Source organism: Heterodontus francisci, chromosome 32 (genome assembly GCF_036365525.1).
Source record: "Heterodontus francisci isolate sHetFra1 chromosome 32, sHetFra1.hap1, whole genome shotgun sequence".
NCBI lineage: Eukaryota > Metazoa > Chordata > Chondrichthyes > Heterodontiformes > Heterodontidae > Heterodontus > Heterodontus francisci.
This window is the reverse complement of record NC_090402.1, coordinates 12376581-12399703: the sequence shown is the minus strand read 5'-3', so window position 1 is coordinate 12399703 and position 23123 is coordinate 12376581. Positions and strand designations below refer to the sequence as shown.

Genomic DNA, 23123 nt, shown 5'->3' with positions numbered 1-23123 from the left:
TGCCAAATGTTTCAAATATTGATATACTTTTCAACATTTCTTTTGAATGATCCACGAGCCAGTGCTGGGCAATGGGGCGCTGAGGGTGCATTGGGGGTCGATCTTTAATGTTCCCAGCAGGCGGGAAACAGGCATCCATGGGTTGACCGCCCTTTTTCCACATTCCCCCCATGTCGGGAAGTCTAAAAATGCCTCCTCAGCATCAACACCAAGCAATCCCTAGGAACTCACGGAATACAAGCTGAATAAAGCTCTCTCCACGCTGCTCCAGCGTTATACCCAAGCATTCTGTTACCCTGGACATCCCCAGTTACACTAGTGTGGCATCGCCATTTACACACCAGCTGCTGAGTGAGCCCGGCAATTGTGGTAAACCGTAGGGCTCCGCATGTGTTAGGAATTGGTCTGAGACCAGCCTTAGAGTGATTTCATATGGCAATACAGGAAACCTTCATTCCTTCAGTCTGAGCTGGGCTGACCCCAGTTCAAGAGATAAAAGGGCACTGTCCAATCCACAGCCTTACCCTGATTCCATATTTGGTTACAATATCTACCAATTTCTGTATGAGTATTGCTGAAAAGAAGGGAACATGTCCATCGCCTTATTTGGGAGTTATGATTGCTGAAAACAGAGACATGTTGTCGAAGCTTTTCGTCTTTGCACTCATCAGGACAATTCGCAAGAATACCAATGTAAGGGAAAGCAACACATTTATACTGTAAGGGAGGAGAGTGCTGATTGGTTGGCAAGTGGACTCTGATTGGCAGAGATGTTGCCACGGAGAATGCATCAGTTTATGGTGACTGACAGTTAACTGCCAAGCTTTGTTTGAAATTTTAAACCAGGCAGCTTGACTCTGATGGGTCAAGGCATTGCCCTGAGGAATGAACCAGCTGTCACTTATTTTGTTTAGCTGAAACAGGCCCCATGTGTGTACATGTTCTTTCTGTCTGCGAAGAACAGGGCCCTGTGTGTGCATTTCTGTATGCATTGTGTATGACATACTTCAACTGTCCACAATGTACAAAATATATTGTATTATATAATATCTGTATGTTAAATCTATACTGAGCGTTGTATTGTATAATCTGCATTGATTATTATAGAATATAATAAATTATATCTACTGATGTATCAAAAAATATATTAAATAATGTACACAACCTTTCTATTCACTAATATACATTGAGTGATTTTATATATACTGTTTGAATATAAAACATATTACTTAAGCATCAACTGCATATCATATCTATTAATAAAGGAAATTGTCACCACCAACTCCAAACAATGTTAGGAAATAATAACAAGTAACCAGGAGCCGGGAATTACTAAAGTCAGATTCCTCCCTACTGATCGTACTGGATCACTATTATTTTCCATAGATATACAGTGGGCACAGATTCTTTCTAGACCTGTCATTTTTGTGTCACTCAGCACCCCATAGAAAGCAGTCAACTTTTAAATGCACTAAACCTAGTCTGGTAGAATGGTGTCGTCCAATTGTCTCCATTTAAGAACTTACAATTCCCATTGCTATATCCATTGTATTCCGCCACTGAAATAACAGACCCCTTAATTCTCTTGTACTGTTATTAACGACAGTGCCGGAGTGTCTGAGGGGCTGCTCTCTGATTCACCTCCTCCCTGAGGTGAGGCAGGGGTAGGGGAGGAAGGGGGGGGGGGGTGAGGGGAGTGCAGGGGTGGTTAGGGAGAAAGCCCTTGCCTTCTGTCAGAAACTCTTCCCAATGAAAAGCAAGCAAAACCAAAACGTTCCACCACTCCACGGTACAGTGCATTGGGAGCATCAAAGTCTTGGACAGAGGATGAACTCAATATTGGAAACAATTATTTAAAGCAGGGCAATAATGCCTCTTTCCATTTACACGTACATCCAGCTATTGCTCTCAGCTCGAGTTGGTGCCGTACCAAAGGATTCTTGCTCTGAGCTACACATGTGCGAAGGGCTCAGCTATTGTGTATCATTGAGATTCTGACTCTAATCTAGCCACTGAATTTCTTAGCTGCTCAGTATGTCAGCTGGCCTGATTGATCCTGCCAGGCCTGGCTGAAAACCAAGAAGAGTCCACTGTTTATCTAAGGTTTGATAACCCTCTTCTGGAGCACCTTGGAACATTTTCCTCCAATAAAGGCGCTTTATGAACACAAGTTGCTGCCATTGTTCATTATCAGGCTCACTGTAAAGAGAATGATTGATGCGCTTTTCATATTGTGCTTTCTTTAAGCTTATTGACGCCAGTGTTGGGGAACGGAGCAATTGACCCACTTTGGGCATCCATGTGGCAGCGTGATGCTCTCGGGGATCAATTCCTGCAGAACCAGCTGAACAGTAAAGCCTCATCTACTGTGGCCCTCACCAACCTGCCCTGCAGGTGGCATACCAGAAGGTGAGGTACCCAGTCACCTGGGTCACTGAAACAGGTGGTGAGAAGCTAGTAAGGGGAACAATAGGGGAAAATTATTAGAGATAAGTCCCCTTGGGGGAGGGGCATGCCTCTCTTTGTTTTGGGGCAGGGGAGGGGTTTACTTGTTTTTCCATCCGTTTTGCAGTATCCCAGTTTATCGTGTGTAATTCCAGACAGTGAGTTTTCGCAGTCCATTCGCCCTCTCAGCCCACCCCGCAACGCTCCTCAACCATTGTCCCGCAAGGGTCACTGGCTAGCAGCCAACAGCAGGCTGGTTCCCTGCCCTGTATTGCCCATCACTAGCCCAGAGACACTAATGTAACACCTCCAGTACCATATCAGCAATGAACAAAAACATCAAGAGGTCCAGCCAATTCCTGATTCAGTATGGAAACACTGAGTTCCACTGAGGAACCCAGCAAATATATATATAAAATGGTAAAATAATGACCCACCTCAGGCACATCTAGTAGTAAGTACTTACCGCTAGATTGTCCTTCGCCTGTAAGTACTCAAAATGCTGAGCAATATCAATAGGAGGGTCACATGTGGCCCAGCTCCAGGTCCTAGGTTTGTTTGGAGTCAGTTTTCTTTCAGAACAGAGAGATCTGCATTTGCACTAGAAACCCAAATCCAACCAGAAAAGACAGTTAAAGGCGGGCTACAGTGTAGTCTGGAGGGAGCAGACCGATTAGCTGTTCTCCCCTTCCACCCAATTATCTCTCCTCCTCCTTCTCCCCTGAAGGCGCTGACTCAAGCTGGGGTCTGTTATTCCTCTGGTACCTTGTGCATGTGTCAGTTTAGATGGGGTGTTTAAAAGACATTCGACCGTGAGGGGAACCTTACAGCGGAGCCCAGTCTGATCAACATCTAATACCCATTCTCCAGCAAGAGGCAATGAAGATCAGGAAAGAGTACCCTGGTTATTTAACTGCCCAGCATACACCCACCTGTCTCGTCCAGGGACATCAAATCTAATTTGCAGCAGCCCCAGGGTAAGATTAGCTAACTCAATCCAAACAAGGATTGAACCTGGGATCGACTTGGACCAGCATAGCACCAGGTGCATTTAACCCAGCTGGCCATTGGGGGAGGAGCCCAACTAGACTTTTAACTCTTTAGTCCTCTATCTCCTTCAACTCACTTGTTAAAAAATAGCAGCAGCATAGGTTAGACACATTGGCCGGGCTTTCCTGCTCTTATGCTTACTAGCCCAGGACTTCATTTTAATGGGAGGAAACTTATGGGCTGCCAGAACAGGAAATCCCAGCTATTTTGGTCCTGGATGTTAATTAAAGGTTCTGGCACTGCTCCAAATGTTTTTTTAATGCGTTTCTTTTTATTAGGGAGGCAGTAACATCCTTTAAAAAGAGTCATTTTCACTCTATCCTAACTCCCTGACAGCAGCAGCACAGAGAGCAAGTGGGTGCTTTGGCAGTAATACTAGCAACAGGAGAGGGTGTGAGAGTGACAGGGGATGGGGGGGGGGGGGTGCGGAGGCTGGGTGGGTCTCAGCTCCACAGAAACACAACTGACACCCAGGAACTCACTCCACAACCCCAGTTCTCCGACAGGTGTTGCACAAACAACAAGCACAGTTTCATCTACGTACTTAAAGAAAGCTTCGAGCAAAGCACGTGACGTAGAAACATAGAAAATAGGAGCAGGAGTAGGCCATTCGGCCCCTCAAGCCTGCTCCGCCATTCATTATGATCATGGCTGATTCATCCAACTCAGTAACCTGTTCCCGCTTTCGCCCCATATCCTTTGAATCCCTTCAAACCCAAGAGCTATATCTAACTCCTTCTTGAAAACATACAATGTTTTGACCTCAACTGCTTTCTGTGGTAGCGAATTCCACAGGCTCACCACTCTCTGGTGACATTACCAATTCATTGCTGACTTATCAAACTAAACATCATAAAACGTTAACAGTGTCGGTGATAGAGTGTCTGCTTCAACACAATACTCTTCATCCAGCAGGCAACACAGGTACTGGATTCTTAAATCACATCGCACTCTGGCTGATCTTACTCCCAAAAGCTCCTCACTCAGGCAATCTCATTCATTTAAATACTGTCCAGTATTCTTTCAGATTAAAGTGTTTTCAGGGTCTCCAGAATCTTTATCCTGCCCTTTCCTTTCAAACTACTGACCGTCCCACTTTTCTAACATTCTCTGCTTTTATTTCTGTTTCTCGACACACCAGGTTTGCTTGTTGCCTCTTAAAAGGGGAAACCCGTTCTCCTTAGGAGTGGCGCAGTGGTTAGCACCGCAGCCTCACAGCTCCAGTGACCCGTGTTCAGTTCTGGGTATTACCTGTGTGGAGTTTGTAAGTTCTCCCTATGACCACATGGGTTTCCTCTGAGTGCTCCAGTTTCCTCCCACATGCCAAAGACTTGCAGGTTGATAGGTAAATTGGCCATTGTAAAAAAAAAAATTGCCCCTAGTGTAGGTAGGTGGTAGGAGAATTGTGGGGATGTGAGAGGGAAAATGGGATTAATGTAGGATTGGTATAAATGGGTGGTTGATGGTGGGCATGGACTCAGTGGGCCAAAGGGCCTGTTTCAGTGCTGTATCTATGACTCCTGAATTTGACACTTGATTCTAAATGCTGCAGGTCAGGATGGCACTTGTTAAAGTGGCATCGTTCAGCTTTTATTCTTGTGGTTAACGTGCCTTCAAGCTACTGGCTAGAAACTGTGTGGTAACAGGCATTCTGTACATTAGCGTGACATCACAACTGAGCAGCAAATCCTGGGCAACGCTCCCAAATGATGTCAGCAAAGAGAGGAGTCTTTACAAAATGGCTGCTCTCCAGACCCACCCCGAGTGGCAATGTTGTAACCCAGAACCTATGAATTAAGGCAGAAACTGGCGAGTCGATCTTCCTTTTAACATTTAGGATTATTGTTCAGACGAATACATTTCCCTTGTAAAATATTCAAAACAGGTTTCTACAAAAACAAAGAGAATTTAGAAAACCACCATTTACACATGGTAATATTTAAGGATCCTGGATCCCACAATTTCTTTCTTTAATTCTGAGGGAATTCTCTAGTGCCACTCCAATTTAGAAGTGAGTGAGCCTCCAGTTCCATTTAATCACAGAGGCAATATAGTTGCCACAGCTCTTGTTTTGTTTATATCTGTTTCTCTCCATAATCCATGTGGTCATGGTGACTGGTAAATTGATGCTTATAAACCGAGCTGTCTCCACAAGATTAACAGATTGCTTGAGAGCTGTCAAAAAAAAAAACAATAGTGAAGAGATTTGAGGGATTTGGTCATTTTACTCCAGAAAGAAACTGGGAGAAAAGCGAATACCAATCAAACTAGGCCACAGTGCCTGTGTCTTCACTTTGTTTTGTTCCTTTGTTGACCATAAACTCCCTCTTTGCAATGTTGCTCCTGGACTTGTCACTGGTGAGCACAAATCATTGTAAGCCAATGGTCATCAGACAAGGTCACCAGAGCAACAGGTCACCAAGGATCTATGTTGCCATTTTATCCTGGCAAAAGTATTCTCCCTTCCCCCGCCCAGTGTCCTTTCCCCTCCTTTCTTGCTTCCATGTCCAGTCAAGCACCTTTCTTCCTCTCATTGGTTTTTCTTAACTCCTTAATGGCTGTACTTTTAACCCATGGCCCCATACCATGAGAGAAACTGCTCTATACAGTAAACAGGACAATTTGTGCAGGCAGGGAGGTCAGAACTTTCAGCATTTAGATTTGTACATCGCTAAATAGAATCTATTGTAGATGAATGTCTGCATATATAGAGTCCTTTTGAATGAAAATTGTACTTTTGGCTTAACTAATAAGGCAGTGAGGGTCTTAAAAATACAAACCTTTCTTGAAATGTTGTAATGGTTTTATTTGGACTCGTTTATCATCTTCCCCCTATTGTCAAGGCATAAGAAAGTATGAAATGAGATGAGACCATTTGGTCCAGTACATTTTGAAACCTCTCCCCAACTTATTTAAACACCAAGGGCAGGTGACTAACCACAGGCTAAACTTCCATTAAAGAGATCATTTCTTCCCTACTCCTGAAAGACATTGAGGAAAAAGAAATGCTTCCAGACAGTAATCAACATTCTTGACCACATCAACAGTCCTGACTGGCTACAGGTGACACTGCTAAACCTCACTCCAGGACAGGGGGCCTCGATGCTCAAGTGAGTATTTCTGTTATCTACGTTGTTGCTTATTTCTATATCTTTTGTTCCCTGTCACAATGTATCATTGATGAGTCAAAAAACTACATTCAAGGCTAGTCTTACTCATGGCATCCAACATAAGATGCACAAAGTTCAGGCGGTCATCTTCCAATGAGCTTTGGGGCTTGCCGGGAATGTTGAGGAAACCGTATTGCTCTTTATTGCACACATACATCTGAACCTCTGCAAAAGAAAAACAAGAAGGGTGATCAGGACTTGACCCAGTAACTGAGGCAATTGCTCAGCCTCGTCCTCCAACCATTATCTCCTAGCCCCTGATCCCCTAACACCCTTGTACCATCTATTCCACTCCGTCATCAGCCTTCAGACTCTTCGCACTTGTGAAACCCACTTCCTGTTCCCTCGATCCAGCACCTGACAGCTCAACCATCTTTCGTCAGGCCAGTGCTGCTGGCATTGAGAACATAAGAAACAGGAGCATGAGCAGACCATAGAGCCCCCTCGAACCTACTCCCATAGAGTCATCTGCAGCACAGGAGTGGGCCGTTTGGCCCATCGAGTCCGTGCCTGTTCTCCACGGAGTTATTCAGTCAGTCCCACTCCTCCGCTCGATCCCCATTGCTCTGCAAGTCTATTTCCTTCAAGTGGCTATCCAATTTCCTATTGAAGTCATTGATTGTCCCCGCTTCCACCACCCTCATGGGCAGCGAGTTCCAGGTCATTACCATTCCCAGTATAAAAAGTGCTTCCTCCTATTCCCCCTGCATCTCTTGCCCAAAACCTTCAATCTGTGTTTCTCAATCCTTGTACCATTTGTTAATGGGAACAGTTTTTCCTTGTCTAACTTATCTAAGCCTGTCATAATCTTGTATCCTTCTATTAAATCTCCCCTCAATCTCCTCTGTTCTAAGGAGAACAGCCCCAAATTTTCCAACTTAACCTTGTAACTAAAATGGATTCTGTCCTTTCCCCTTCAAGGACATCCTCCCTTTCCAACACTGCAATTTCTTCCCTAATCAGTACTGCCACTCCACCTCCCTTTTCTCCATCTCTATCTTTTCTGAATACTTTATATACTTATATACTTGTATGTTAAGCACCCAGTCCTCACCATTTTTAAGCCACGTTTCCAATAAGATCTTGGCTGACCTTTTACTCCAAATCTACTTTCCCGCCCTATCCCCACATCTCTTGATTCCCTTAGTGCCCAAACATCTGTTGATCTGAGCCGTGAATATACTCAATGACTGAACATCCACAGACCTCTGGGCTAGACTATTCCAAAGATTAAGCCACAAAGTTTTTCCCAAAGGAGGGGTGGGAGGTCTTTAGAATGAGTGATAGGTCATGTAATTGTGCTCTTTAGGGACACACAAGAAAAGAGCTCAATTCCAAAAGAAAAAAAGGAATGAGGTAAATACATCAGTCAAACTCCAACCATCCAGAGACAAAGGCGAGTTATGTTGCAATGCATTCTGGAATTGTAGTTGCCACTTGTTAAAAAAAACTCCCAGGAAGTTGAGTGTCAAATCCGTAATGTGATCCCATAATGACAACGATTTGCATCCATATAGCACCCTTAACATGGTAAAACCTCCCAAGGTGCCTCACAGAAGTGTTAACAAACAACATTTAACACCGAGCCACCAATGGGTATATAGGAGATAATTAAGGTCTAGAACGTACTATCCTGAATGGGTTATGGAAGCAGGTTCCATAGGAAAGTTCAAAAGGCAATTGGACATGAACTTGAAGATGACTAATTACAGCATTTTGGGGAGAAAGCTGGGGTGTGAGACTAAATTCGAGAACTCTTTCAAAGAGCTGACACGGGCACGATGGGCCAAATGGCCAGCTTATGTGCTGTAAGATTCCATGAGAGAGAGAGAGAGAGAGAGAGGTGGAGCGGTTTGAGGAGGGAATTTCAGAACTTACGGCCACAGCAGCTGGATGCAAGGCCACCATTGGTGAAGCAATTCGGAAGTTTGAGGAGAGGTGAAGGGTGGGGGTAGGGATTCTTTTGGGGGTGCAGAGTATCCAAAAGGGGAGAAATGACAGGAGGCACGGTGACAAGAGAGAGTGGCCTGGCTGGGGCTGGAGGTGGGGAGGGGACAAGGGTGGCGGTAGAAGACAAGAGAAGAAACAGAAAGGGGAATAGAAGCGATGAGCTCAGATCCAGAGCAGCATCCAAAACATGCACATGTATAGACACAGGGAAACTCAAGATACATAAGCGTGGTTATATAGCAAGATTAGGAGGGCACTCAAAGAGAGTAATTCCAGTGAAGAAGGAAAATGATTGGTTGTTCTTTAAGCCTGTATCTTCCTGACTGCACACACGGTGACTACCTGCAGCACGACATGAGAACGCAAACACAATGATGTCATCAAAGGCCCAGGAGAATTCTGGGTGCGGTGGGTAAAACGCCAGGTCCAGCGCGGCCTCTTTACGTAGGTCAATCAGGATGGTGGAGTGTACCATTGGAACAGCGAAGCAGCCTAACCGCCGACGGTGCCGCGTTGGGAAATATTCTGCCGTCCTGCGGTAGTAACCCTTGATCAAAACAAAACAAAAATAAACACGAGTCTGGAGGCAAGTCCCGTCCGTCAGTTGAACATTTAGTACCAGCTTCCCAAGAGCGTGCTTGCCTGTGAGAAGCCGCGCCTGCGGATGTCAGAAAATCACTAGCCCGCCATCCACCATTTAGCGGGAAATCAGGAGCAGGCTGCCCACAGTTTTCCCAAAATGCCGGCCGGCAAATCGAGTTCTCTGAAGGCAGCAGAAACTTGGAAAATGGATTATAACATTTCAAGACACAGAGGGAATGCCCGGGGGAGGGAAAGTGATCTTGGCCTATTGTCAACAGCCTCCCAACAGCCTGAGCAAGAGAAGAAGGTGCCAGGACGCCTGCCAGTTACCTCCGCCAGAGTATGATGGATTGCAGAGCAGGAGAAAACCAAAGAGATTCCCAATCCCAAGACTGAGATTTGAAGCTGAAAACATGAGGCCTGGAAATTGGGCCAGGCCCAAATCAGTGCACAACCTTTGTAGGGCACAGGCTGCACATGTCTGAAGAGGCCGGCAGCAGGACTGCAACAACCAGCCTCAATTGTTTATCATCAACATGCTGTGGGTGTCAGTCAACACTCCTGAGGCAGCTCATTGGGCCAGTGGGGCAACAGGGTCAGCAGAGTTAGCTGCTGGCCAAGGATCTCGTGTGCAATCAGGGGGCACAGAGGGTTGAGTGGAGGTGAACGGCAGCACGCAAATTTATTGTGGATCTGGGAGCAGCACTCTTGCTTTTCCCACTCCACATTAAGGTAACACAGTTCAAACTTATCTCTCTGGTGGCAGACTTCACTGTTGGTTTGGCAGCACTCACACTACATGCTGCAGTCAGTCCAAAACAAGGTTTCCAAAGGAGATCTTAAACATGCATTGGACCCTCTATTTACATATGCAACTGGCCTAACATCTATGAAGGAACCTTTACCAATTTGGCGGATGATGGACTTTCAGTACTGAACGTCCCCGCGCACAGTGCCCATCATATTGGACCCTTAGGTGCCCGCTTTACGCCAATAAAACAGAGGCAGTGTAATCCAATTTCTACGGCCAAACTTCAGGCATTTGAGCCTCCCTAGACCCAGTGTGCCCCGTGACATGTTGTTTACATCATTTCTCCAAGGTTTCCATGGATCTTCTGGAGAAGTTACACTGGATGATCGGGAGAACCCCCTACAGAAATTTAATTCTCCCCCCCCCCCACTCCGCAGTGACAAAAGAGCTCCTGTCCTCTCACTAACTGGGCATAATAAGCAGGGAATGTATTATAAAGGAAATGTGATTTAATTTCAATGGAACCGTGAAGAATCCGTGAATACAGCCCTTTACCTGAGGAGTAATCCCACACCAGAAGTTGGAGTACGCCGTCTGTGACACCAGCAGTGGAGCTATGACCGTTTTGTTCTCAGCTATCAACAGCTTCAGTGTCTGGTCATTCGTGAGAATGTTATCCGTGTCTATATACTGAGTGAAGATAAAATGAATTAAGATTACTAAGTTAAAGCAAAATACTGTGGATGCTGGAAACACTCAGCAGGTCAGACAGGATCTGTGGAGAGCGAAGCAGAGTTAATTGGCTGGATTTTCCGGAGAGCCTCGGGGCCCAGGCATTGGGCCAATATGTGGGTCCAGACCCCACTCATGCGGTCAGTGTGCCCACCGGTGCAAACATTTGGGTGATGGCCTCCTAGTTGGCCACCTCCATGCTCACCGTCCTATTAAGGATGGCAGGTGGGCTCCCGAGTTTGCAGGGCCAATCAGAGGGTCCGCAGCCCTACCGAGAGAGCGGGCACTGCTGAGGCAGGCAGATTGCAGAGTAGTGATCAATTAGAGAGGCCTGAAGCCAGGACGGTCATTGGGGTGGAGGGGAAACCACTCCGCAGGACTAGTCACAGACTGGCCTTTCAACCCCATGGCACTGCCATTGGAACTCCAATGGCCACCTGGCCTGCCGTCAGGAAGCCGCCTTGAGTGAGGTGACGACCTCCACACACGGCGGGGCCACACCAATGTCAGTAAAATACCAGCACCAAGATAAAATGTCCCCTAAGTGGGGATTCGATTGCACTAATTGGCTTGCTCTATGGAGCAAGCAGCCAACCCAGCTCACAGTCAGCCCCTGGGACAGATCAACTGAGACGAGAATGCATCAGGAACCTGTTCTGATCTGGCTCTCCCCTATTTTTCCAACAGCCCCCACTTCCAACCCCGTATTTATGAGGTCAGGAAAATTCAGCCCAATGTTTCAGGTTGATGGCCAGAACACAAAGTAGGGTATTGGCTTTGATGTCCTTTGATGGCCTTTGTGATGTCCTTCTGATAAAAAAGGCTCTACAAATCGAAATCAGCACGTTTATCGAATATTAAAAAGCTCAGGAAGAAAGGACTTGAATTTATATAGTGCCTTTCACATCCCTATGACAACAGCCTCCCTCTCCTCTCCCCATCTTCTCAATCTCCCTTTCCCGCTTCTGTACTAAATACTGAGAGTTTGATATCATTTCTCTTCCCCAACCCCCCAAAATGGAGATTGAAATCACTAAGGAAAAAGTCCACTTAGTGCAGACGCTGAGGAAGGAAAGGCGGGAGCATATATCGATCAGAAACTCAGCGTGGGGCTGAAAGGAGAGGTGAGAGGTTGGGAACAAGGGATGGTACTTGAAGGAGGAGACTTCAGCAAGGATTATCACCTGTCAGCCAAGTTTCAAACAAAGCCAGGACTTCAATGCGATTGTCCTCAATAAGGTCATTGATAGCAAGAGCCTTGCTCATGAGTGAACAGACATTTGACAGAAAATGCTGAGGAGGTGGTGATTGATCCACTGGCAAACTCAGTTGCTAGTGGTGGGTGGAATGTGCAGGACAGGAGGAAGGTTAGCCTCTAGCGGGCAAACTGGGCAGGAAGGTTGGCGAGAAAGGAGAATGGACCAGTTAGGGGTCACACCAGTGTGCCGACTACTCTGAAATGGAACTGCGCTGAAGAGCCAAGGAACAACAATGACTTGCATTTATATGGCACGTTTAACAGAGAGAAATATCCCGAGGCGCACTGAAGAAACAAATAAGGCAGAGAACCGCATAAAATTCACACTGGTCAAGGTATCAGGGTTATCATTAGCAAGAAGTGAGGGTTTGTGGCACTGACCCCAGGAGGTGCTCCTACAGTTGTTCTGGTTGAGATCAGTTCACTTAAGTTATTGGCTCCCCTCTTGAGAATGGGATCAAAACATCCAACTAAAATAAAAGCAAAATACTGCAGATGCTGGAAATCTGAAATAAAACCAAAATGTGCTGATGAAAGGTCACCGACCTGAAACGTGAACTTTGCTTCTCTCTTCACAGTGCTGCCAGACCTGCTGAGTGTTTCCAGCACTTTTTGGTTTTATTTCAAAACATCCAACAATTTTTACAAATCCACCTCAACTTTTGTTGTGTTAAGCAGCAGCAGAAAAGACGCAACAGATTTTGACCCCGACATAATGACAGTGATCTCACTTGACTTGCTTTCTAACAGCGCCCAAAATGTTTAATGGAGCCACTTTATCTTAACAAGTGAGCATTGGAGCTGGCTTTTCACTTGTTGGAACTGACTCAGCCAACCAGCAGATAAATAACAGCCAAGAGGGAGTTTGCTACCACAAACAGTTATCATCAGGAATGCTGCAGGCTAATTTATATTGAAGACCAGCAGATCTCCTGTGGCATTGCTCACCGCAAGTCATATCATGCACTCTTTCAGCAGAGGCAGGACTGTGCTGCAAACGCCATTATTCTGATATAAAAGCAAAATACTGCAGATGCTGGAGATCTGAAACAAAAACAAGAAATGCTGGATTCACTCAGCAGGTCTGGCAGCATCTGTGGAAAGAGAAGCAGAGTTAACGTTTCGGGTCAGTGACCCTTCTTCGGAACTCCGAAGAAGGGTCACTGACCCGAAACGTTAACTCTGCTTCTCTTTCCACAGATGCTGCCAGACCTGCTGAGTGAATCCAGCATTTCTTGCCATTATTCTGATGCCGGTAGAGCTGTGTGTAAGCTGCCTGCCCTTTTAAGGGCATAAATGCTGTAAATAGGCATGCCTTTTTTTGGACACTAAGGAAATTAAGGTATTTATGGGGATAGGGCAGGGAAGTGGTGATGAGATAGAAGGGAGGACAGGGCTCGAGCAGCTTATGGTCTACTCCTGCTCCCATTTCTTACATTCTACATTCAATTGGAGATGATGATCTGGTAAATCCCAGCATTCAGCAAGAAATGATGAACTTTCTTTTTGTACTATTTTCTTGATGTGTGACACTTGAAGTATGAATGACATTCATTGATTACTGCATGTCCTGTGGGGTTGCTTCCTCTGAATTGGAGGACGTGTTGGTTCTGTACTGTGTAACCAACAATATTGTTTTTCTTCAGGTTTGCACTTGCTGCTGTCCAATATTCAGTATATTCACACCTAATCTGTACTACTGCTTTGTCTTTCAACACACCATTAACATATTGTTTGCCTTTGCTCCGTGACCTTTTGGTCAGCTATGTGGCCTGGTCCAATCTGCACCTTCTCCTTTGTTATCTCTTGCCCAACCCCCACCTCACTTGTTTATAATCTGTGACTTTTCTAATATTTGTCAGTTCCGAAGAAGGGTCACTGACCCGAAACGTTAACTCTGCTTCTCTTTCCACAGATGCTGCCAGACCTGCTGAGTGAATCCAGCATTTCTTGTTTTTGTTGTGTAATATATTATTAGGGCCACTGATCTACAGTGGTTGGAAAAAGTCAATGATCCAATTATCCCTAATCTCTAACCCCATTTCACCTGATCTTAACTCCCCATGTACAATGCCACAAGAGATTTAAACTTCTTAATATATTTGCATTCCTTTATTTCCTCCCCTCCCCTGATCAGCAACATGTAATTTTCTCCACTATATTTACCAAAGTGCCGACACTACAACTCCCCAAAAATCTAACGCACTTTGCAACAGTGACAACAGCTTTGCTAGTCTGAACTTACATGTGCTACCTGGCTCTGCAAATGTTTGATGCAACTGTGGAGAGATAGTTTTACTCAGCATCTAGCCCATGCTGTACCTGACCTGGGATTGAGTGATAGGGAAAAGGAGAAGGGGCTTTTCTTTATATCTCACCTGTGCAGTACTTGGCCAGGATATATATTTAACTCAAGGCAAATAGCATAGATGCAGTTAAGGCAAAGCCAAGTAAGCGCATGAGGGAGAAAGGAATAGAAGGATATGTTGATGGGGTTTGATTAAGATGGGTGAGAGGAGGCTTGTGTGCAGCATAAACACCAGCATGAACCTGTTGGGCTGAATAGCCTGTTTTCTGTGCTGTAAATGGGTTGCTGTGGCTCAGCTGGTAGCATGCTCACCTCTGAGTCAGAAGGTACCGGGTTCAAGTCACACTCTGGGGCTTCAGCACAAAAATCAAGGCTGACACTCCAGTGCAGTATTGAGGACGTGCTGCACTGCCAGAGGCGCCGTCTTTTAGATGAGATGTTAAACCAAGACCCCATTTGCCCTTTCAGGTGGATGTAAAAGATCCCATGGCACTATTTTGAAGAAGAGCAGGGGAGTTATTTCCGGTGTCCTGGCCAATATTTATCCCTCAATCAACATCACAAAAACAGATTATCTGGTCATTATCACAATGTTGTTTATGGGATCTTGCTGTACACATACTGGCTACTATGTTTCCTACATTCCAACAGTGTCTACACTTCAAACAAAGTATTTAATTGGCTGTAAAGAGCTTTGAGACATCTGGTGGTCATGAAAGGCGCTATATAAATGCAAGTCATTCTTTCAATGCTATGTATATTTGATGGGATGATATAGAGAGCGTCATTAGATGATTCGCTAGTGACTCATACTGATGGTGGAACGGCTGGAAAGAACTGCTCAGTTCCCTAACTCCTCGAGTAATGGAAAAAACAGAGTCAATCTGGACTGGACTTTCACTGTTCAGCAAAGGGATTCGAACTGACGTGAAACAGTAATGCAGTAATTATAGTGTAAATTCAGCCTTGCTTTCTCGTACATTTACTGTCGCTTGAATTGTACTGAACTGTGCTATGTCCAGAGTGCTTTAGAGTTGTTTAGTACTTTCAGTGCTTGGATTCGTGTTTGATTCTGATTGCCAAGACACAAGAGGATTGTAGAGCTTGGCTCTTGCCAAATACTCTTAACATGGCCAAATCGAGACTGTAGCAGCCTAACATCTGCCAGAAGGCAGCCACTAACCAATAATGCAGATGTGTGATTGTGTTTTAACAGGTATAATGCAAACTCACTTCTGGTGTGGGCTTACTGGTGGGAGTAATTTTGCAGGTGATGAATTTATTGCCAAATAAACCTTTGCCCATCATTGCTCTTGATAGTTTGACAGTAAAAGACGTTAGCCTAGATTTTATGGTTTGTGTTATTTGTAATCTGTTTGAAATAATGGTGATTTGACAATCAATGCTTGTTCTGTTATTTGCACATGAAAGTTAAATGTCGCACTTGCTGGAGCAACAGCAACAGAAGCACCAGTGATATGTGTGTGTCTCTAAGACATTATGGGGACCTACAGAGACTTACTACAACCTTATTACTGACCAAGTCAGTTTTTCTTTCATTCAGTCACGGAATATGGGTGTTGCTGACAAGGCCAGCATTTATTGCCCAACCCTAATTGCTGTTGAGAAGGTGGTAGTGAGCACCTTCTTGAACTGTTGTCCATGTTGTGTTGGTACAGCTACAGTGAGAATTCCAGAATTTTGATTCAGCAACGGTGAAGAAATGGGGATATAGTTCCAAGTGAGGATGGTGTGTAACTTGGAGGGGAGCTTGCAGGTGGTGGTGGTTCTTCACTGAAACACCAGCCTACAGTATGCAATAAAGTCCTGGAGTGTAGTTTGAATTTACAACCTTCACAGGAACCTGAGCCTAGTTGACTCCTCTGACAATGAAGCTCCCAATAGCAAAACATTGAAAAGGACAGGCTGTGTGTAGAACTTTATAAGAAACATGACAAGTTACCTCACTAACATTCTTACAATAAGAGTGGGATGCATGTGATTCTGATATATTGAGCAGGAAGTCGCTCTGAAGAAACTAGCTCCCTTGTGTGCTAGTGATAGGATCAAATGCCAGCAGAGATCAGTGTGCCTGATCCAGCAGTTGAAGGGGAAGTTGCTTAAAAATGAATGATTCATCATCCCTCCTTCTGTGTTCTGCATAATCTGTGATCTCCCCTCTGTAACTTACAGCACAGTTTCACTCATTGTTCTCTGCTTATATTTCACAAGATCCTAGATACAATGACTAGACACCCTCTAGACTACATATGACTAGACACCCTCTAGACTACATATGACTAGACGCTCTCTAGACTACATATGACTAGACACCCACTCATTACATTGACTAGACACTCCCTAGACTACAATGACTAGACACTCCCTAGACTACAATGACTAGACATTCCCTAGACTACAATGAATAGACACTCTCTAGATTACAATGACTAGACACTCTCTAGACTACAATGACTAGACACTTTCTAGACTACAATGACTAGACACTCCCCAGACTACAATGACTAGACACTCCCCAGACTACAATGACTAGACACTCCCTAGACTACAATGACTGGACACTCCCTAGACTACAATGACTAGACATTCCCTAGACTACAATGACTAGACATTCCCTAGACTACAATGACTAGACACTCTCTAGACTATACATGAATAGACATTCCCTACATTACACATGACTAGACACTCCCTTCCAGAATATTACCCAAATGTCATCTTGAGGTATCTAACTGACTCTTGAACAATCCAGTGTGTTGGGCTCTGCTGCTCCCCCTGATAATTAGTTCCAGCCATTATTCTCCCGATGTGCGGAAAAATGCTGTCAACATCTATCTTAAATTTGACTTCATAATTCTGAATCTCTGACCTGCCGTATCCAGCAATATCATTTCTGCTTTACATTCTCTATGCTGTTAAGTATCTTACATACCTTCTCAAGGTCTCTCAGAGATGTCTCTTTGAGCCTGAAGACCCCTTGTTTATTAAGTCATTCCTTGTACTTCTTTCCTTACACCTCACTGCACTCCTTTGTGCTGACTCTGGAGCCTGGATTACCCCTAATGTTGGTGGTTCCTTTGTGGGAACATTGCAACACGAGTAGGCCATTCAGCCCCTCGTGCCTGTTCCATCATTCACTGAGATCATGGCTGACCAGTATCTCAACTCCCAACTCCATCCAGTGCCTTGGCTCCTTATATTTTCATAATCTTGTCTAGCAAAAATCTATTGACTCAGATTTAAATTATTAATTGAGCTAGCATCTACTGCTTTTTGTGGGAGAGAGTTCCACACTTCTATCACCCTTTGCGTGAAGATACGTTTCCAAATTTCTCTCCTGAGTGGGCTGTCTAATCATGTGTAGTCGAGGGGGCGTCTAGTCATGTGTAGTCGAGAGGGCGTCTAGTCATGTGTAGTCGAGAGGGCGTCTAGTCATGTGTAGTTGAGGGGGCGTCTAGTCATGTGTAGTCGAGGGGGCGTCTAGTCATTGTAGTCGAGGGGGAGTCTAGTCATGCATAGTCGAGGGGGAGTCTAGACATGCGTAGTTGAGGGGGAATCTAGACATGTGTAGTCGAGGGGGCGTCTAGTCATGCATAGTCGAGGGGGCGTCTAGTCATGCATAGTCTAGGGGGTGTCTAGTCATGTGTAGTCTAGGGGGTGTCTAGTCATGTGTAGTCTAGAGACTGTCTAGTCACGTGTAGTCTAGGGGGTGTCTAGTCACGTGTAGTCTAGAGAGTGTCTAGTCACGTGTAGTCTAGAGAGTGTCTAGTCACGTGTAGTCTAGAGAGTGTCTAGTCACATGTAGTCTAGAGAGTGTCTAGTCACGTGTAGTCTAGAGAGTGTCTAGTCACGTGTAGTCTAGAGAGTGTCTAGTCATGTGTAGTCTGGGGCTGTCTAGTCATACGTAGTCTAGGGGGTGTCTAGTCATGATACTCTTAATGTCATGAGTGCGGGGCACACTTGATGGACCAGCTGGAATACTTTCCTTCCTGAGATTTTGATATGTACATTGGGGGTGTCTGAATCCACACTGGCCCAACTGGAGTATATTTAACACATCACAAAAGAGCTCCACTTGAAGCCAATATATTAATCAACATTTCATTGTATTCATATTGTGGTACAAATAAAAGCACAGTATTTCAGCACATATTAATACAATCCCTCAACTAATTCTGTTCCATTATTAAATGGAGCAAACAGAATAGCACAAATCAAAACTGCCAATGTAAAATTAATAGAAAAACGTAGGAAACCTGACAACTGATCCAGTGCAATACGTATTCATAAATCAGGACCATAGAGCTGAAAGTCGTAGCATCTGGGAGCAGGAGGCAGATAACTGTGCCAGTTACTCAGTAGCAGGAGATCAATGGCAATAGGTAAGGAGCATTATCACAGGCACATGCCCAGTAAGGCGAGACCGCTCTAACGGGCTTTAAACCTGGGGAATGGTGCAGTGCAGAGGGAGCACGGGGGTGCAGGGGGGTTTGTGGTGAAGAGAGCCTGCACTGCTTTGGGGGTGCACACTGGGGCAGGGTTTGAGAATGTAATCTATCCCTCACACTGAGGCAGTACTGAGGAGGGCTGCATTGTTGCAGATGTCAATCTTCAGATAAAGGATTAAACTGATGCCTTACCTGCCTGTCACAATGGTTTGAAGGAGAGGGCGCTCTTCCTGGGTTCTGCTTAACATCCCTCCCTCAATCAACGAAAAAAATAAACAAATTGACGGCCAGGACTGTTTACAGAACAGCTGCCGTTTTTCCCTGCAGAGTGAGCGTGGCTGCACTTTAAAAAGTAATTCATTATGTGAAGCACCTTGAGATATGTCAATAGCACGCTCCTGTATAAAAGTTGTATCTTTTAACTTTATTATTACATACCAAAATGAGAGATCCTCAGACGATCATGCTTTGGACCGTACCTTGCATTCATTGGAAAGCCCCATTTGTTCCTTTAAGGTAGAGACTTACAGGAAAGAACTGTCAGCTCTACTCACCAGGATGTAATCTGCCCATTGTTTCCTTGCAGATTTGAGGGCAGCTTGTTTCAGCTTCATGATGTATTCAAATCTGGTGTGGGTCCAATGTTTGGGGCCCAGTTCATTAGGATAGGATCTACAGGACAGAAAAGGAAGTGTTAAATGCAGGAAACCATGATTAGATTTCAACAGCATGTTAGCACCCAGTTAATAAACTGTCGGGCAAAGGCAAAGGTTAAAACGTGCTTGTCTCCTGGACTACCCATTGCTCTCTTTCCCAATTCACTCCCTCCGCTGTGTCGAGTCTTACTGGGGTAGGGTTTCAGGGTTCACGCAAAGTCTTTGATAACTTTAGCCCAAGAGGCCATTCTTTCATGTCTGAGCTTAGACTCCGAGTGTCAGCAAGCAGGCTCAAGTTTCTAAAGGTAATTTTATGGTTCCTAGCTATGCCTGCCTTTTCATTGGATACGGAGAACATTCTTGAGCCCCCTCCCTCACCTCTTTTTCTGGTACATTAATGATTGTATTGGTGCCATTTCGCTCTTGCCCAGAACTGGAAACTTTCATCAACTTTGCTTCCAATTTCCGCCCTTCTCTCACCTTCACATAGTCCATCTCTGACCTTTCCTTTTCCTTCCTCGACTTCTCTATCTCCATTTCTAGGAATAGACTGTCAACCAATATATACTATAAGCTCACTGACTCCCATAGCTACCTTGAATACACTTCCTCATACCCCACTTCCTCTAAGGACTCTGTCCATTCTCCCAGCTTCTCTGTCTCCATCACATCTATTCTGATGATATCACCTTCCATTCTAGTGCTTCTGATTATGTCCTCAAATGGGGATTTCCCCCCCATCGTGGTTGACGGGGCCCTCGACCGTGTCTGTCCCACTTCCCAGGCTTCTGCACCCACCCCTTCCCCTCCAAAACCAGGATGGGATTCCTCTTGTCCTCACTTTCCACTCCATCAGCCTCTACAATTAACGTATTGTCCTCCGCCATTTCCACCACCTCCACCATGATGCCACCACCAAACACCTTCCCCTCCCCTCTCGGCATTCCGAAGGGACCATTTCCTCCTGGCCCACTCTACAATCACCCCCTTCCCTTTCCAAACAAGCACAGGAGATGCAACACCTGCCCGATAACCTCCTCCCTTCCCACTGCCCAGGACCTCAAACACTCCACCCAGATGAAACAGCAATTTACTTGTACTTCTTTCACTTTATTGTACTGTATTCAGTGCACACAATGCGGTCTCCTCTACATGGGGAAACCAAATGCAGATTGGGTGATCACTTTGCGGAACATCTCCCTTCAGTCCGCGTGCACGATCTGAGCTTCCAGTCACCTGTTTGCATTCTCCGCCCGATTCCCATTTTCCCACATTACAATAGTGACTCCTCTTCACAAGTACTTCATTGGCTGTAAAGCATTTTGAGACATCCAGTTGTCATGAAAGGCGCTATATTAATGCAAGTCTTTTTTTTCTGACCTCTCCATCCTTGGCCTTCTACACTGCTCTAATGAAGCTCAATGGGAGCTCAAGGAACAGCACCTCATCTTTCGATTGGGCATTTTACAGCCTTCTGGACTCAACGCTGAGTTCAACAATTTCACATCATAACCATTGATGCATTTTGGGAGGACTAACAAGGCAAGGGAATATACAATGGATGGTAGGACCCTAGGAAGTACAGAGGGCCAGAGATGTGTACTTGTCCATAGATCGCTGAAGGCAGCAGCACAGGTAGATAAGGTAGTTAGGAAGGCATATGGGATACTTGTTTTTAATAGCCAAGGCATAGAACATAAGAGCAGGGAGGTTATGATGGAGCTGTATAAAATGCTAGTTAGGCCACAGCTGGAATACTGTGTACAGTTCTGGGCACCACACTATAGGAAGGATGTGATTGCACTGGAGAGGGTGCAGAGGAGATTCACCAGGATGTTGCCTGGGCTGGAGCATTTCAGCTATGAAGAGAGACTGGATAGGCTAGGGTTGTTTTCCTTCGAGCAGAGAAGGCTGAGGGGATATATGATTGAGGTATGCAAAATTATGAGGGGCATTGATAGGTTAGATAGGAAAAAACTTTTTCCCTTAGTGGAAGGGTCAATAACCAGGGGGCATAGATTTAAGGTAAGGGGCAGAAGGTTTAGAGGGGATTTGAGGAAAAGTTTTTACACCCAGAGGGTGGTTGGAATCTGGAACGCACTGCCTGAAGAGGTGGTAGAGGCAGGAACCCTCACAACATTTAAGAAGTATTTAGATGAGCACTTGAAATGCCATAGCATACAAGGCTACGGGCCAAGTGCTGGAAAATGGGATTAGAATAGTTCGGTGCTTGATGGCCGGCACAGACACAATGGGCCGAAAGGCCTGTTTCTGTGCTGTATGACTGTATGACTCTAACCACTGCTTGTATTTTTTGGGACAGCAGCTGTTGGCAATGATTCTGCTATTGACATTTACACCTCCTTTAGACGTGTCTTTTGTTTCTTTACTTGTCCCCTTACCATCCCCTTTTGCCTTGCACCATCACCCCTTTTGTCATTTAATCTCTCCTGCCTTTCATCCCATCACAGACCTTTCCTTTTGTTCTTTCCTCTCCCCCACACTTTCCCTGCCTCTGTTGCTTAAAACCTGTTACATCTCTAACTTTTACCACTTCTGGTGAAAGGTCAGCGACCTGAAACATTAACTCTGTTTCTCTCTCCACAGATGCTGAGCATTTCCAGCATTTTCTATTTTTAGTCCAGATTTCCATTATCCGCAGTATTTTGCTTTTGAATATTATAAAACCATAGCTGAGACCAGCTAAATGCACAAGCCCCACATAGATTAGCCTTCCTTGAGATCTATGTGGGCGGCAGCATCCGTCAATGGAGCCCCCCTCCCACCCAGTCCAGCCCTTGGTTTAGCAAGTAAGTACACAGATAGACCTTTCTACCTTATGCTATTTACACTTGTATTTCTTACTCAGCTGGTGTCCTGTTTGAGTTTCACGTCTCTGGATGTTTGAAAGGACAGACCTTGGTTTTGTTGTTTCTTGGTGCATTCGTTGTAACACCAGGGTCTGTTAGTATCTGCAGTCTGACAGGCATGGAAATTATACACCCTGCACAAATCTGAGCTCGTCCAAAGTTCTGCTGTCTGTATCCTAACTCCAACATCCCTTTCACATGTCACCCTGCGCTCGGTGACCAGCATTGGCATTCAATAACATTCAACAGCACTTCGATTTGAAAATGCTCAGCCTTATTTTCAAATCCTTCCATGGCCTTGCCCCTCTCTATCTCTGTAACCTCCTCCAGCTCTACAGGCCTCCAGGATATCTGTGCTCCTCCATACTGACCTCATGAGCACCCCTGATTTTAATCACCCTACTACTAGCGGCATTCCTTTAGATGCCTGGGCTATAAGCTCTAGAATCCCCTCCTTAAAATCTCTCCATCTCTCTGCCGTTCTCTTCACCTTTAAAACACTCCTTAAAAACCTGCCTCTTTGGCCAAGCTTTTGGTCATCTGCGCTAACGTCTCCTTATGAGGCTCATTGCCAAATTTTGTTTGATAGATCTGCTAAGAAACGCTTTGGAACATTTCACTACATTAAAGGTACCATACAAATGCAAGTAGTTGTTGTTCATGGGAACACTGAATTAAACTTTATATGTGGCCCGTGAGGCTCCAAAGTATAAAATCTAACTGGGTTTAAGGAACAAAAAAAAAACTGGGACACTTCTAGTTTAGTTTAGTTTAGTTTAGAGATACAGCACTGAAACAGGCCCTTCAGCCCACCGAGTCTGTGCCGACCATCAACCACCCATTTATACTAATCCTACACTAATCCCATATTCCTACCACATC

The 23123-nt window shown here is 45.0% G+C and overlaps 1 protein-coding gene across 1 annotated transcript in view; it reads right to left on the bottom strand.

Moving 5' to 3' along the window:
* Positions 1–23123, bottom strand: part of cercam (cerebral endothelial cell adhesion molecule) — a 79648-nt gene that overhangs the window by 41434 nt on the left and 15091 nt on the right. Inside the window, exons 3-6 of the mRNA XM_068012248.1 lie at positions 19270–19387; positions 10504–10638; positions 8958–9162; positions 6711–6830 (exon numbers count right to left, since the gene is read on the bottom strand). Coding sequence (XP_067868349.1) covers positions 6711–6830; positions 8958–9162; positions 10504–10638; positions 19270–19387 — 578 coding nt within the window. The remainder of the gene's footprint in view (positions 1–6710; positions 6831–8957; positions 9163–10503; positions 10639–19269; positions 19388–23123) is intronic.